The sequence below is a fragment of the Mchenga conophoros genome, linkage group LG14 (genome assembly GCF_057382185.1).
Source record: "Mchenga conophoros isolate Kocher_MC1m ecotype Shallow Benthic linkage group LG14, M_conophoros_male_GT1.1, whole genome shotgun sequence".
NCBI lineage: Eukaryota > Metazoa > Chordata > Actinopteri > Cichliformes > Cichlidae > Mchenga > Mchenga conophoros.
In genome coordinates this window covers 22,544,031-22,560,727 of record NC_140539.1, presented here as the reverse complement: position 1 = coordinate 22,560,727, position 16,697 = coordinate 22,544,031, and the positions used below count along the sequence as shown (strand labels likewise).

Genomic DNA, 16,697 nt, shown 5'->3' with positions numbered 1-16,697 from the left:
TAAAACAAAAGTACTCTATGGTGAAACTAGACCCCTGTATCTTCTTGGGGCTTTGTTTACAGGCTTTGGAAAACCTAGCCCGTGAGAAAAGATTTTGACCAATTGTAGGTCTTTTCAGACCTGATTACATGACTTGTATAAAAAGCAAAAAAGCAAAAACAAAAAAAATCCAAAACAAAAAAAACACTCTTAAGATGGAGGATGTGGTGGCACACTTCAATTCGCTTTTCAATTCAAGAGTTGCCCCAAGGCACTTTTATATTGAAAAGTAAAGACTCTACAATATTAGAAAGAAATTGGTTTAGTAGTGGGCTTGCAGGACTGGAATCCTGTGTTATTTTTAACCTGCACGTGAATGTGACTGTCTGGGGGGAGGGGCTTAGAGAGAGGAGCAGGAGGGCGTCTTATATTTTCAGTTTCTGGCAATTTCTTCCTTACTATATTTCTTCCCCCCTTAGCCTTAAAAATGTCCTTTTTGATAAAGCATATAGTTCCTAGTCGAGATAGTTCCTAGGCAATAGGCCTAGGCTGCTGGTGTCCTCCCACAATGCACTGTTTCTTCTTCGATCAACTTTTCCACTCAATGTCTTTGTAGAGCACTCTGGTTTTAATCATTAGTTATTATTAAACTGTGGCTCTCTTCCAGTTTCTGTCCCATCGTCTTCCCCTCAACCGGTATCAGCAGGTTTCCCCTCCGTGTCCTGTTCTGCTGGAGTTTCCTTCCTGTTAAAAAGACGTTTTTCCTTCCCACTGTTGCCACAGTGTTTGCTCATTTTTCAAATAAAGACTATTCTCTGTAAACCCTAGAGATGGTCATGTGGGAAAATCCCAGTGGATCAGCAGTTTCTGAAATACTTGGACTCACTTGGCCGTGTTTTAAAGTCAAGCCAAACAGGTGTACCTAATAAAGTGGCCAGTGGGTTATATTACCTTTAATTTCAATCATCACTAGCACATAAATCCTTCACATATATAATCAATTGTCAACTTTGATTAATTCAGTTAAAATGACTATGTTACAGTCCCTGATAATGCATCGCTTTAGATGGAGAGACTCTTGGGGGATGGCTGTTACGAGGGAAGGCAGCCCAGAAACTTTGCCAGCAGCACACATCGTTGTGTGCCTCAACTTTCGGTCTTTTACCCAGGCGAATCTGCCATTTTCCTTCCTTGGTTAAGTTTAGGGATTAGAGATCGATCTAGATTATCATTTTAAGTTTGGGACACATCATCACAAAAATACAAAAAATGCCTGCAAGTATTTCAAAAGCGTGTTACACATTTCTCCTATTAATATCAGTTCAGGATTCTTTGAGTGTTTCTTTTACAACGTTCCTGCCAACAATGAAAGTGTTCACTGGTATCAAGAAAGTTTTACTTGGCAAGTCTCAAACTGGAGAATATAAACTTTAATGCTGCACCTGAACCGGTTTTGTGGCTTCTGCTAAATTGTCCACATTGAGAAGATTAGCTCTGGTTGAAGCGGTTTCAGGTTCAGGTATGACTCAACTGCTTATACAGAGCGCTGAGCGTGATTCATTAACCCACGCCTCCGCCGCGCCACTGTGGGGCACTATCAGTCGGCTGCAGTGTGAAGTTATAGGACAACTGGACTAAGTGGAGAAAACTCGCCAACTACCAGGATGAACGGCGTTGTTGCAAAGAGACACTCACACACAAACACAAGACTCTTCTGTTCAATAAACCTTTTTAATCTCAACAGCAAGTTAGCTTATGTGTGGTCAACATCAATGAAGGTAAATATAAAACTGGATTTCTATTGATAGATTTTTTGTTGTCAGCAGGAGGTGAAATTATACTTGGAAACACATCAACTAGAATCTTCATGACTGTAGTCTTCCACTAGAGAAATATTGCTATAATACTTTTAAATGGCATACACTGATTGACCAATAAGAAAAAAAAAAGCAAGGTAGAGAAGCTGACAAAGAAGCTCCAAAACTCCACACGGTGGGTCGTACAGGGAAACTTCTGAGCGACTTTGGTTTTGTACCTTTGTAAAACCTGGCTCTACTTACTTTCAGAAAAAAGAAGAAGAAAATAATACAGAAGAGGAAGAAATAATCATCGTAAAACAAACAACAAAAAAAGGGTCCGACAGGAAGTATTGGTGCCATTTCAAAATCAATTTAGACTGAAAATACGAAAAAGTAAAAGGCACACTGAACACTATTCACGTTTAACACAAAATCCGGTGCAAACCGAGCGCGCGCCGACGATTCATTACACCCCTAATCTGTACACAGAACACGTCATAATAAACTCAAACGTGTTGCTTTTTCTTGAATTAAAAACAACATTTGAAGAAAGTGTTACTACATCAGGTCTTTTTTTGAAAGCCTTTTTTTTCTCCGTTGTCATTTTGTTTCCATTATTGTTGGGGAAGAGAGCGGAGAAAAAGGTGTCTCCTTACAGATCTGCGGTTCGTTTTTAATCTGCAGGGGAAAAAACAAGCAGAGCAAAAACGAACCCTTCCCACCTTCTCCTCTCTCGCTACATCTCTTCTTCCCCTTTGCTGTCAAAGTGCTCCAGTATTTCAAACTTCCACAGATCATCCTGTAGCCGTTGACAAAATGAAAAACAATTATCGCAATATTCACTTCAAGGAGAAATCCACCCTTTAATGCTCTTGCACCACCATTATTAACAATCTAATGCTCTTCAAACCTCAGAGTAATTATTTCATTGTAAACAAAGCTCACACACTTCAGCGGACTTCATTCTTTCTAAAGGACAATTTCAGCATGACCCACAAACTGGGTGTGAGCTTATTTGCGTCAATAAAATGTGGGCAGATAACACCATAAACACATCCAGCTCACGGACTAGTTTTATAAAGTCAAGGGTGGGACTGTTAATGCAACCACAAGACTTGTTTTACAACAGGTCTTCTAGCTTCAGTGCACTCTGGTCTATTGAGGCCATTGTTTCTGAAGGTGATATCTTTGCTCATTTGACTGTTAAATGTGGAAAATGGTGACTTACTAAGCTCTCTCTTAAATCCTGAGGGACTGACGTCAGAACTCTACTACAGTGTTTGCTATAGAGGTGGCATTATTCAAGTAAAGGGTTCTCAAAATTTTGTGGCCAAGGACGCCAACACCATTTTAATCCAGTCTGATCTTGGGTTCGCTGGATGATGTTGGGTGACTCATTTCTCCTCACAGGCTAATAAGCCAAGCTACCTAGCAGCAAGAACAGGTCGTTGCAACCTGAGAGAGGTGACTTCATGACAGATGTGTTGTGTCAGAGTCTTTCGGAGCTTCTACTGGCTAAAACAAAATGTGGGAGGGAATGAGGTTTGTCCACATCAGTGGTGCTCTCTTGTTTTTAACGATACACCACAATTCTACTGCGAGAACCAGAGAGTGAGTTAAAGAAATGAGGTTTGTCACTCTCATTACTTGAACGCTGCCTGTCATGTTAAATGTTCTATGACCACAGGTTGCGTGGGGGGCGTGAGTGTATTCCCTGCATTAGATCAATCAAGTCAACTGCATTAAAAACGTGGTTGGTTTTGTTGCTAGCAGACTGCAGCGGTCTCTGATGCCGACATGTCTGCAAATACCCACTACCAGCTGAGGCCTACTTAAGCGGGAAGATGTAAGATGCAAAGAAGAAATGGGGAATATTTTGCCTTCAAAGTGAAAGCCATCGTGTTTCAACTGTCTCCTTTTCTGGTCTGCATCGCACCTGCAGCTGGCGAGCATCTGTGGACAATTTGCCGTGTACCATGCAAACTACAGGCGACCGTGGTAACCTGCTAGCAGCCAAAGCAATCGCAAAGCTTTGGGCAGGGCATGCGCATTTTTCCTTAGTAACGCTCACTGACTAACTGAAACGTCTTGAAACCTGAGTGAATGACGGCCTAGTCACTGGACCATGATTGCCACAGTGACAGGTTAATGTCAGTATCTGGTAAAACCTCAATAATATTTGAGTTTTGGACAGTTGATGAGAAATATCAATGAGCTGGGTCGTGATACTTAAAGCAAGATGAGCATTTTTCCACTGCCACTCAAAAAACCAAACAACTAGATGGCCAATGAAATAATCAGCAGATTGTTTAATTGGTTAATTAATTACAGACGATCTGCTGTGGAACAGTGTTAAAGCATTTTAGGATGGATTTTCCTTTCAGTCTTAACCAACACTGCAGCCCCAGTTGGTCCACATTATTTTCCCTTCACTGAAAACTGTTAACTGTAAAATCACCTTCTTCACTCCGGGTCAATGCCGTCCACAACGCGAGGGGGACTGCCTCGTCTACAAACACTTCTAAAGGCTAACTCATATGACCACTGAAGGTGACAGTGTAGCAGATGGTCACAGTCCTATTCTCTATTATTGTGATCATTTTTCAAAAAAAATCATCATAATCATCTGTCAGAGAAGATGCGTCTGTGTTTTTCAAGTAGATTGAACACAGTCCGAGTGCTGTGAAGAAATTAAAAACAAAACAAAACAAATATATAATCTCTCATTCTTGTTGCTGGCTTGCTGTCAGTCAGAGTGGTGGTGAGCCAACAGTCAAGATCCAGTGTGTGCTGACTGATGTTCTGCTAACAGAAGCCTTAGCGTAGGAGAGAACACATTCTTTAATAAAATCTAATGCAGGGGGCTCTTTCAGGGGTCGTTTCATTGTTATAAACATCATCCATGATTAAAAACAACACAGTGGCATGACTGGAGCATTGAGGATGTAAACCAGAATTAATCTAAAAGCTACTACTGCACTGTGTTATTCTGAATAAAGCTGTCAATACAGTGTTTGTCTAGTTCAGCAATGATAACAAATGCTGTGAAAATTATGAATTCTGGATTGTGCAAACACACCGACGCACGCGCACGCACACATTTACACCGAGTACTGTGCAAAAGGTTTCAGGAACTTTCAATTCAATTGTTTCGTTTCTTTGCCAGCAGGGCGGCCCTGATCTCCATCGCTGAATCAGTATGACGTAAAAAGTCATCGCGTTCTCCAAGATGCTCGCAACAACCTACCTGCCAAGTACCTGGGAAGGTTGCGTGCGAGTGTACCAAAGAGAATCAGTTCTGTTTTAAAGGTCGAGGGCGCTCAAACCCGATATAAAGCCTAAAACTTTTGCACAGTACCATCCAAACAGCTGTTTCCGAGTTCGTCCCTGCACTTCTGTGGAAAGTAAGCGAGAGATTATCTCCTGGTTACATCATCGGCTCAAGTGATGTCACTTCTGACGACACGGAGGGCCCCGGGAACCAATCAGAGCTGGCTGTACTGGTGAGGCTATTTTCATTCACAAATCCCCCTCCATATTAAGGATTAATATTGCTTCAGTATTGCCACAAAAACAAAAAACAAGACAGAGTAATATCGACTGTTTCACATCGCAGCTTCCTGATCCTAACGTTTTAATTACGTCAGCCCTCATTTATCAGGCACACGCATGACCCACAATTCAACTGCTAAACAAAGGTGTAGCCATTTCGTCGCAAAAACTGATGGTCATCTCCGCCAGTACAATAACAGCTGGAGCTGGCAGCTGTGTGCAGCTGGATTGAATGATAAAAAAAGCAGTTCAGTAGTGTAAGAAAATCAGGATCAGTAGTTACAATGAGCTAAAAAAAAATGCATATCACACATAGCTTACATTAATATTCTCATTAGTCAACCCACGTAATAGCTTGGAGACATGGTTAAAAGCAAAAATGTAGCAGGTTTAGGGTACGGTTTAGGTACTGAGAGGTTTAATGTATAATGATAGTGTTGGAGCCTATGCATGAGAGCCATGTTGGGCTTTGTACATTAGTGTTTAAATAACTTCTATAACTGCAAAAAAGCCAAAAACACTGTGGGCATCTTCATGGTACCGTGATAAATGAGGGCCAATTTCTATTTTCTTTTTTTTTTTTTTACAATATTTTTTTTCTAAAACTACCAGTTTCTTAGAAGGAGAAAAAAAAGTCAAAGTGTTTTGAGAACCAGTCTATTGTTGTTGATGGTGTCCTGTTTTAAATACAAAAAGCACTGCCAGCCATTGTGCTTTTGGTTGCCACACAGTCGGGTCTTAAATGAGTTTGCTTCCAAACCATAGTTGACTCGCTGCGCTCCATCGGCCTCCGGGATGTGCGGCATCCCAACCCCCCCCATTGGGCTGCACGGCGCAGTACTCACACAACGTACGTGACAACAGCAACCTCGCCGAGTCAGTACAGTGAAACTCCCGCTGTGCCACATACCGGGCCTCTTCCTGCCTCACAGGGCTGATGAGAACGAGAACAGAGGAGACGAGGGAGAAAGGGAGGTAGGTTAAGGGAGGATTCTGGTAGAAAGGTCGAGGTTCGTCACAACTAAGAAATGAAGTTTGTATTAGTTGCACAAAAATTAACACTTCCTTCCCTTGTTGCTACGCTTATGGCCTCCACTTACATCTCCATTCTCTCTGCTCTCAATGCTGTGTGGATTCTCATTTCTTAATACTGCATTCTATAAAGCCCCTCAGCTGGCTTTAGTTGACCAGTACGAAGCCATGCTGCGAGTCCACAGTCTCCATCATCTCACTGTCCAAGAGGGAGCCCTGCAGCTCAGGTAAGCCCAAGCCGTCAGACTGCCCAGAAGCAGCCAAAACTCCACCCATAACTCCGGTATTAACCTCTCCTCCAGCAGGTGGGGGCAGGCAGGCGGGATCCAGTGAGAACTCGTACTGCTCTGGCAGAAGAGCCTCAGTGGAGGGCCCCAGGACCTGCTGCTCGCAGCTTCCAGGGTAGCTGAAGCCCAGGCTGCTGGCAGCAGCTTCATGAGGCTGAGGGTGGTGGAACTGGTGGTGGAGGTGAGATCCTGGAGGCAGATGTTGGGTGTAGTGGTGATGGGTCATGTAGGCATCATAACCCAGGGCCTCGCCTGGTTCCATCACAGGGCTCAGGTTATGAGCGTGGCTGAATGGAGGTGAGGCCTGAGGGCTGCCCTGCTGCTGGGCCTGAGGCTGGTGGGTGGCTGACATGGGGGAGCCCTGAGGGGAACTTTGGGATGCCGCTGGGTCCAGCGGAGTGCTGCCTGTTGGGTAGGATCCTTCATCAATCTGCATCTGGTTGAAGTAGGTCTGCAGCCCCATGCCTTGTGATTGCTGCTGCAGGTACATCCTCTTCTGATGCAGTCTGCCGGGAGAACAGGTGTAACTCAATTCAAGCAAGATAACACTTTGAATCAAGACAAGTTGAAACAAAAATTTTTCAGAGCACAAAATATAAAACCCCAATTCCCCCAAAAATGATGGCGCATCGGATAGAATCTAAAAAACAGAATGCAATGATTTCCAGATCTCATAAACCCATATTTCATTCACAGCAGATCATAGAAAACATATCAAATGTACCACTTTAAGAGAAAAATATTAGTTCATTTTGAATTTGATGGCAGAAACATGTCTCAAAGCTGGGACAGGGCCATGTTTACCACTGTGTAGCATCTACTCTTCTTTCAGCAACAGTCAGCAAACATCTGGGAACTGAGGAACACAGCTGCTGGACGTTTGGGGCAGGAATGTTGTCCTGTTCTTGATTGACACAGGATTTTAGATGCTCAACAGTCCTTGGTCTACTTTGCTGTATTTATTGTTTCCTGATGTGTCAAAGGTTTTTAACCAATGAAAGGTCTTGACTGCAGGCAGCACCCAGACAATCTGCTATGAAGTGACGCTGTTGTAATAGATGCAGAATGTAGTTTAGCATCATCTGGCTGAACTACCGAAGCCACATGTTACCTGTATATACCTTCAGCACTGACGATGTGCAAGCTGATCATTCCAGAGGAACTGATGCATACTATCAGAGATGCAACGCTAATAAAACTCACGTATTGCTTCGTCTTTGTATGATGCATTTGTTTGCATGGTGAACTGTGTTCATGGACAATGGTTTCTGGAAATCATTCTGAGCCTATGCAGTGATTTTCATGACAGAATCAGGCCTGTTTTTAATGCAGTGCCATCATCTGGGGCCCAAACCTCATCTCTTGCGCACAGAGATTTTTCCAGATCTCTGTGCGTCTTTTGAAGACAATATGTACTCTATGATGATATATGAAGTTTCCAAATTTCTACACCGAGAAACATTATTCTGAAATTGTTCCACAATTTTTAGATGCTGTTTTAGATGCTGATCTTTACTCAACCTATCTAAAATGTTCTTTTTATGCCCAATCATGTGACTGACCTGCTTACATTTAGCTGAAATTGTTGCAAAATGCTCCTCAAGCTGTTTTTTAAAGCACTACTATACTTTTCCAGCCTTTTGTTTCCTCATATCACCAATGTTGCAACCATCAAATTAAGAATGAGCCAATATGTTGTTATGAAATGATAAAACATCTCAAGTTAAACATCTAATCATTATTGCTCATGCGTCACGATTTGTTAATCAAATCAAAATGATCGGCTGTATTTGGTGACAGTTGAATAACCAATCAAGCAATCTGAGTTTAGTAGATGTCGCACAGAAGACACCGTGTCTCTAAGCCGGATACATGAAAAATAGCAAAAGAAAAATGGTTGGAAGCATGGATGAGATCAGTGTGGCAGTAGAAATTGTCTACTTAAAGGTATGACAAGTCCTACTTTTCTTACTAACAGTGCAACCCGCCTTATCCAACTACAGAAAAAGTCCAGGAAAACAAACAAACCAAAAAAAAAAAGCTATATTCTTGGATTCCTTGTTTTTAAAACAAAAGAAGTTTAAAAATTTAGATTGAAAATTATTTTTGCTTCAAATCTCAACAGGGAAAGACCACCACAGCTACGCTAACACAACAGCAATAAAGAAAATCCCTGATAATATTTCATACAGTGAAAAACATTTTCCAGTGCCATTTACCTGTGTTCCTGCAGCTGTTGCTCTAAACTTCGAGGAGTCTCCTTACAGAAAACCTGGCAGCTAGCAGGACTGTTGGCCAAGACGTTGGCCTTCTGGGTACAAGAGAGATTTGGACTGATGATTGGGTTTGAGATAAATACCTTGGTAACGATCTTAACTTTACAAATTATATCACTGAACGTTACGCAAAACAGTCATTTGGCTCAATAAGAAATGTCTATCAGGTATAAATACAGGCATAATGAGAGTAGGTTGTAGGAGACTGTACCTGTAGTCTGTGTGTGAGGTAATGTGTCTCCAAACTCTGTCTGCGGGACAGCAGAGGCGGCTGCGGCCCACCTTGGTATAACGCTAGGCCTTCCTGCTGCTGCTTGCATGCTTCACCCTTCAATCAAAAATATGAAGCATTAGGACAAGGGTCGAGATCCCCTCTGCTGCCGGTTAATAAAGCTTTAAGTGAATTATCTTTGCTGTCTCCTGCCCAAATGCCTGTGTGGTGACTGATCAGCCAGATGCCTTGCTCTAAATGGCATGCACCATTGGGATTACACATTAGGTAAATGAAATGAAAGCAAATTAAAAGGATGATGGGGCCTGAGCATCATAACCAACAAAGAGCTGCTTCATTGCATTATGAGAGGTGGACAAAAGGAAAACTACTAGGATCAATAATATTGAATGGGTTGCATTGTTGTATTTTGTCATGTTTCTCAGGTCTTTGTCTGAATTTCTACGAACATTATTGCTAAGGATTGTCTTATTGCATTGGAGTCACACTGGGTTAAATATGTACACTTGGGTTTTAAGGGGTATTTATTATTTTCTTCTTTTTTTTGGGTTGTATGGAAGCCCCAAACGCAATTTCATTGTTCTTGACAATGACAATAAATAAATAAATACTAAATACTAAATCTTGTTGGCCAGTACGACTAATTTTGCTTGCTTTTTCTCCCCTTGCATTATTACACTGTGCTTGTATCATTTAGTATCAATGTGTGCCTGTCTTTTTGTGTCAATGCAGTTCCAGCCACTACTATGGGTATGTCTGGCCGACTGCAACAATGGCTGTATTCTTTTTAGCCAAGGCTCCAGGCTCCAGGCCCCAGGGGGACAGGAGACAGTAAACAAGCCACAGTTGGCTGCCTCTCCTGGGGTTACACAACAGCCTGGGTGCGTTTTTTTTTTTTTTTTTTTTTGGTGACACGGGGTCAGGACAGTAGATGAGGCTGAATGTGACAACAGGTTTTGAAAGAGAAGGAACTGTGTGTGTGTGTGTTTGTGCGTGATTATGCAGCAGGACTGACCTCGAGGAGGTTGTGCAAGTGGTGCTGTGGTCCCAAGGGGTCCATGGTGACCCCATCCCCAGAGCCCATCTGCTCCACCAGCAGCTGGACTTTGTTCAGCTCCAGGATGCCTTTGGTCCTCGCCAAGTTCTGAAGGTGCTGCCGAAATGCGACTAGACCTGAGAGCACAGACGAATCCCCACAAAACAGAGTCAGCATTGATTTGTGCACTTGATCAATAGAATCACTCTTTTTTTTATTTTATTTCCACAACAGGAAGTCAAAGTTTCGAGCCTTTCTCAGAGCCAGGCTTAGCAGTCACTGACGCAAGCAAGCTGGTTGACTGGTTAGTGCTTTTCATAGCCCTTACGAACATTGTGCTTGCATGCACGTCACAAGCTGCGGCTCCTGTGCGTTTGTGTATGCACATATATGACAGCATCTCCGTGTGAGCGCTTGTGTGTGCGCAACGGCAAGTAGCTGAGATAAGACCCATCCAGTGGTGACGAGCTGTGGCTGCGAACGATAGGACCTGACTCACTGTGATGGTGGGAGTTATTTAAAACCAGAGTCAGCAGTCTGACGCAAAAGAATCCACCACATCAACACTCTCCAAAGAGGATTACGAAAAATAAATAAATAACTGACACAACCAAGTGGGAGCGCGCGGTACAGACTGTCACCGTGGAGCCAGGGAAGAAACACACATTTCTGAAATGTAATTTTAGATTCTACTGGGCTAAAGTGCAGGTGATTTATAACCAGCAGGCACAGAATAAAGTAGCAGCGAAGGGTGGAGGAGGAGGGGCGAGAAACTGAGAGGTAGATAGTTGTTTAACATTCTCTTATATTTTGGCTTCTCTTTGATGTGAAGGGGAAACAAATCCTGCCTGCCGCAGACTGAAACTTTGAATAGAGAAAGAAAAGCAAGCCAGGGAACGAGTATGTGAAGAGGGAGAAAGAGAGAGAAAATGACTGAGGATGGGAGGGGAGGGAGGGAGGGAGGGAGGAGGGGGGATATGTGGGCTGAAACCTTCAAATATCTGTCTCTGATTCATAAGGTGAATCATCACCATTGTAGTCATCAGAGAGACTGGGGGGAGGGGAGGGGGGAGTGTGTGTGAAGGGGGGTGGGGAGACAGTGAAGCACTTTTATCTTAAAGCAGTATATACCAATCAGATACGACAGAGAATCTCATGACTGTGGCACCTGTCGAAGAGCAGGCTAGATGAGAGTTATGTAAAGTGAAAGTAAAACCTTCAGAGGTCTTATGAAGTCAAACAGGTCAGAGCTGCTGAATATTAGGCAAGCGCTTTTAATGTTGTATTCCCAATGGATTCCAAAGTAAAGGAGGTTGTCATCACTGGGCTTTGTAAAATCAAACAGGCCTCTGAGAGAAATGGCAGATGCTTAAGGAGTGGCCAAACAAACAATTTGGCACATTCTTTTAGGGAAGTCTACAGTCAAGAAGTAAATAGAGGGTTTACCTCAACATGGAAACAACTGGCGGCGCTAAAAAGAAAGACTAGATCAGATTTTCTTGAAAACCATTAAACAAGCCTGCCCAGTCCTGCAATCAGTCAATCAATAAAATCTACAATGCGTACAACAGCTTCCGTAAAACATGGTGGAGGCTGTGTTTGCAACATGGGAATGCAAGAGTACCAGTTTAACCCTTAATTGACCATGGGCCCACCGGCGGGCCCATTTTACAGGTAAATTTGAAGGGCCGGTCAATAAAGGGTTAACAGGAGCTATATTGTCTGCTTTGTTTCAGTCAAACGCCGCAGGGGTTTCATCGCACACATGAAAAACTGTCCAAAAGAATACTGCAAAAGCAATCGGAGAGCGCTGCAAAACTAAAATAAATAAATAAAAGGGATGTTGTTAAATGTCTGAGTCAGTCACCTGACCTTAACCCAGCCGAGCTGCTTCAATTACCGAGGACGAAAGTGAGGGAAAAAAAGCAACAAAAAAAAACAACAAGCAGCTATTGAAGGAAACTGCAATAAAGACCTGGCAAAGCTTCACATGGAGGAAACTCAGCTGGTAATGTTCCAGACCTAATATTTGAGTCCAAGTAGGAAAAAATAACCCTTATATTTATAATTGTCTTAGTTTGCACAGCTTCTACAGAGCCTGTGAAAATGGAATGACGTTGTAAAAAATGGCTTTGACTCCTTAAAAGGTTAGCAGAAGACTTTTGATAAAACCTTTGGATTAAAACTCACAGTCTCCGTTTATATCAGATGTTGATTGCTTCATTTTTATTCCATTCTGGTAGTATACCAGGAAAAATCAGGAAACATGGGCCAAACACTTAAACACATACTGGATCTGAATATGCAGAAGGAGTCAAATCCACCTTAAAGGGGCACTGGACTGTTTTTCTGCTGCAAACGAAGCTGCAGTTAAAAGTGCAAAGTGCAGAAAACTAAATAAAATATTAAGGTAGGTTGGCTACATAAATACTCAGGTCACCTGAGTTTGGGTGCATGCATTTAACAAGGAATATACACTGTATTTAATCTTTTATGAAGCAAGTTAAGTCAAAGTTATGGCTGCCTACTTTACCTAACGACTGTTTAAAAGAGAATCTGCTTCTCAAAGGATACAGATCACTAAATAATGGTTTTAAAAAAAAACAAAGAAAAAGAGAGAAATCCAACTGCTTCTGACCTTGGGTAAGGGAGGTGTCGGAGGCACGGCGCCCTTCCCTGAAGCTGATTGGGGAACGGTTGTGGGTCTCCCTATACTGGGAAGTCAGTGCAGCCATAGCTGGGTTGGCAGGCCTGGCACTCAAGAAAGACGTAGGGGTAACACCAGGGGGAGAGCTGTTGGGCGGAACGACTTCACTCAGCGAGGGAGGATCCTCCAGCAGACCGAGATCGCTGTGCATCGAGCCCATGTCGTAGCCAATGTCCGAGTCCACGCTACCCATGGAAGGATTTTGGCCTAAAGTGAATAATTTACCTGAGGGATGAAATATTTTTTCCACATCATTACAGAGATCGTGATAAACTGTTTCATCTGAACACTGTGTGTCTGCTACCAAAGGCCAATCATACCCTGGTTCGAAGGTCCTGGCTGGTTGGTGACCTCAGACAAGGTGTGTCGCCGCTGGCCAAATCGAGCTGTCTGATAGGCCGAGAGCAGGTGAGGCGGATCATCCTCTGTGTCGGGCTCCTCTGTTTCAATGCCCTCATCAATGGATGTCTCCATCATGTTGCTAGGCGATGAGGTGGAGGACTTGCGCAGGACAGTGGGGGGAGGTAGGGGGTCCAGCAGGCAGCCGTTAACCTAGATAGCAAAATAGAAAATTCTGGATTATTGACTTAAAACCACTGAAAAACTGAAGTTATCAGTTAAAATCACGCTTCTTAAATATGCACAAGGTTCACAGACACACACAAACATGACAAAACCTTCAGCTGCAATAAAAACTCGGGTATAAGAAAGCCGATCACTGTGCTGAAAACTGTTTTCCTTCCACTCACAATGATGGGAGTGTGTGTTTGTTGCAGCACACAGGCCTGTATGTGTTGGCCTAGAGGTGGAGGGTAAGGAATGCAGTGCCAGGAAGCAAGCTTTGATTCAGTGAAACTGACACACGCACACATACACAGAGGGATAAAAATCACACTCATAGATCATCTGCATGATTTGCTGCAATAACTGGAATGCGTGGTGTTGGTCTAGTAAGAGCAGCTTTGCCCAGTTCTCCATCTGCTTTCTGTAGTGTGCTGGGATAGGAATGTTATTGCTCAACAGACACACTCACACACAGAGGACAAGAGGGGAAAACTAGACTGAGAAACAGGCAAAAGTGTGTGCGTGTGTGTGGAGGTTACGATGAAGAGGGGAGAGACATGAAGCTAAAAGGAAAAGAAAAGAGTGAACCAGAAACAGAGAAGGATAAAGAAAGACAGAAGCTTAAAAAAAACAGAGATGAGCTGTCTGCGGATGGGTAGGAAGTCTGGGCGGCGAGATCGCTGGAGCAGTGCAGAAGCTTCCTGTCCATGTGTGTTCACTCAGTTCTGCATTAGGTCACATCATCATCACAGGACTGCTTACATAACTGCACTCCATTCACGCAGATAACACGCACTCTGACTCTCTGCCCTGTTCTGTTACCACAGACTGTCTCACACGCACAAATCATTCTTTATTGGAGCCAGGCGTGCAGGTGGGATGGATAAGAAATTTTGACCGATACTGCATGTATCTGTATTTGTTCTTCCTGGATGCCTGTTGTTAGGTGAGGGCTCTGGGTGTTCCTAACAACAGGCATGTAGGAAAGTGCCGTTGGTTAGCTCCGATGAATAAAGAAAGAGGAAGAGCAGTTTGTGTGTGCGTGTGTGTATTTCTGTCAAGGAGCCTTGCAGGACAAGCAGCTGTCCTGTCTGATGTGAGTGCTGGTTGAGTACTTACATAAGAGGATATTGTCAGCTGCACTCTGGCAGCTCGTTAATTGCAAAAATTGGAATCTGTGTTATCCACGGTTAACACTAAAATCACAGCGATTTGACATGATTACTCAAAAATGATGCTGAAAGCTGTACTTTTCATTACATTTAAATTTTATTAAAAATCTAGTAAAAAAAAAAGGTGCAGGTGGTATAGAACTCAGGGTTGATGTGGTGAAGGTAAGGCACAGGCAGGTGGGGATTTCTGACTGCGAATCTCTTCTCACAAGAGTAACAAGAGGCCCGGGGAGAATTGCAGCTCTCGGGAGATCTGCACGAAGTCACCGGAGAGCAACATAGCGTTTCCAAAGGTATGGAAACTTCCTCCAGATAGACCTTTGTTGACCGAAGGCTTTCTTTCCATCATGCTGACTCGAGCTGAACTAAACTGTGAGCAAGTCTGGCCTTTTAGGAAGGGGATCAAAGCACACTGCTTTAAAGAAAAAGGGATGATCTGGATTTATAACATGAGCCAGAAGACTGGGGGGAAAATATACCTGTATGAGTATTGTGCTGCATTTATTTTTTCCCCCAAAGTCATTGGAAGCCAGGATTGTAACTGAAAATAAAATGTCTTTTAATCGCCTAGCCCTAACACTGCCAGGCTGCAGATGCTCAAAACTTCAAAGGAGTCTGGTGTACACACACACACACACACACACACACACACACACACGCACACACGCACACACACTCTGAGGTGTAGAGAGACATTTCTGATTTACAGCGAGCGGGCATGCTCATCAAAGCATGGCAAGCTTATTGGGATGATACTTGCAGCAGCTGATAATGACTGTAATAACTACAAATTCAGCAACTAAGTCGTCTCATGTGAGCGAGCTGTAAAACAAGGACAGTGAACAAACAAGGAGATGCACAACAAAACAAAAATACATCCCTATTTACAAAGACACAACTTGTTTTTACTAGTGTTGAACGTACTTTGGGTGTGTTGACATCCTCCACCATGAAAGTCTGCTCCAGGGGAGATGCAGTCTGGGGAAAGGCGAAAGCATCAGAGGATGCTTGAGGCACAGCAGGAGAACGCAACAAACGACCGCCCTGCTGGAGCAAACCCACCTGGGCGGAAACACTGGTCGACTGTGGAGAGGGAAAAAATAAAGATGAGTCTTAGAAATTACATCAAAACCCCTTAATTTAAGACCAGCTCATAACAATATCCTTCTTAAACATGTAACTGCGACAAAATACGAGGGGCTGTAAATCTTTGCCTTTACAACGCCAACCAGAAAGGAAAGCTAGGTCCTACATGGTGATGGAAATGAGAGAGGAACTGCACAGTGCTGGTAAGAAGAGGCCGTAGGCAGAGAAAAGAAAAACATGAATAATGCAACCAAGGGAAAGGCATTAAGATCAAGGCTGGGTAGAAAAGACTGCAAGAGAGCACACGAAGACACGGACAAATAAATGGATGGGCCATGTCTTTCCGTTTGTTTGTTCCTGGGTGCAGGTGTGAATAACAGAGCTTTGATCCGGGAGGCGCGGAAAATAATCTAAACGCATTATTCAGAAACGCCTCAATGCCCTGAAGTTACCTTGACGACAGTCTGTTCGGCAATGGTGCTGGGTCGTCGCTGGCGGGCGTCGAGCCTCTGTTCGACAGGGAAGCTGCAGCGATGGGCCTTTAGCCGCTCCACCAGCAGGTAATAGATAGCAGCAAAGTGGTTGTAGCTTTTGTTCTGCAGAGACTAGAGGATGACAGACAATATAAATGGTAGTGTCTGTGATGGGAAGTTATGAGGATGACTTGAATGTGACAGCTCTTAAGATATGGTGAGATAATTCTTTAATTATCCCTGTATGAAACTGGGTTATTGCAGCAGCTGAAGAGCGGAGTGTTGATAAAAATACAATGCAGAGAATATGGAAGCTGACAAGGCAGCATACATTATATACAGCAGTTCAGATAACTTTCACTTTAATCACAACTTGATTTAGTAGTTCAAAAAGTGGTCTTGATTCCTCGAGAGTAAAAACAATCTCTTTCAATCAGGGCTGTAAAATATTTACATCGAGTCATGGCCAGAAGTTTACATACACATTTACATGGGCTTTTCA

The 16,697-nt window shown here is 43.2% G+C and overlaps 1 protein-coding gene across 2 annotated transcripts in view; it reads right to left on the bottom strand.

Moving 5' to 3' along the window:
* Positions 1 to 1,691: 1,691 nt before the first annotated feature.
* The window catches only part of sik2b (salt-inducible kinase 2b), a 52,632-nt gene continuing 37,626 nt past the window's right edge, over positions 1,692 to 16,697 (bottom strand). The window contains exons 8-15 of one of the 2 annotated variants that reach the window (XM_085243415.1): positions 16,175 to 16,327; positions 15,561 to 15,719; positions 13,221 to 13,452; positions 12,832 to 13,125; positions 10,173 to 10,330; positions 9,137 to 9,253; positions 8,869 to 8,957; positions 1,692 to 7,155 (exon numbers count right to left, since the gene is read on the bottom strand). In XM_085243415.1, coding sequence (XP_085099541.1) covers positions 6,510 to 7,155; positions 8,869 to 8,957; positions 9,137 to 9,253; positions 10,173 to 10,330; positions 12,832 to 13,125; positions 13,221 to 13,452; positions 15,561 to 15,719; positions 16,175 to 16,327 — 1,848 coding nt within the window. In that variant the 3' untranslated portion in view covers positions 1,692 to 6,509. Of the gene's footprint in view, positions 7,156 to 8,868; positions 8,961 to 9,136; positions 9,254 to 10,172; positions 10,331 to 12,831; positions 13,126 to 13,220; positions 13,453 to 15,560; positions 15,720 to 16,174; positions 16,328 to 16,697 lie in introns of both variants that reach the window. The other variant, XM_085243414.1, reaches the window with a different exon arrangement.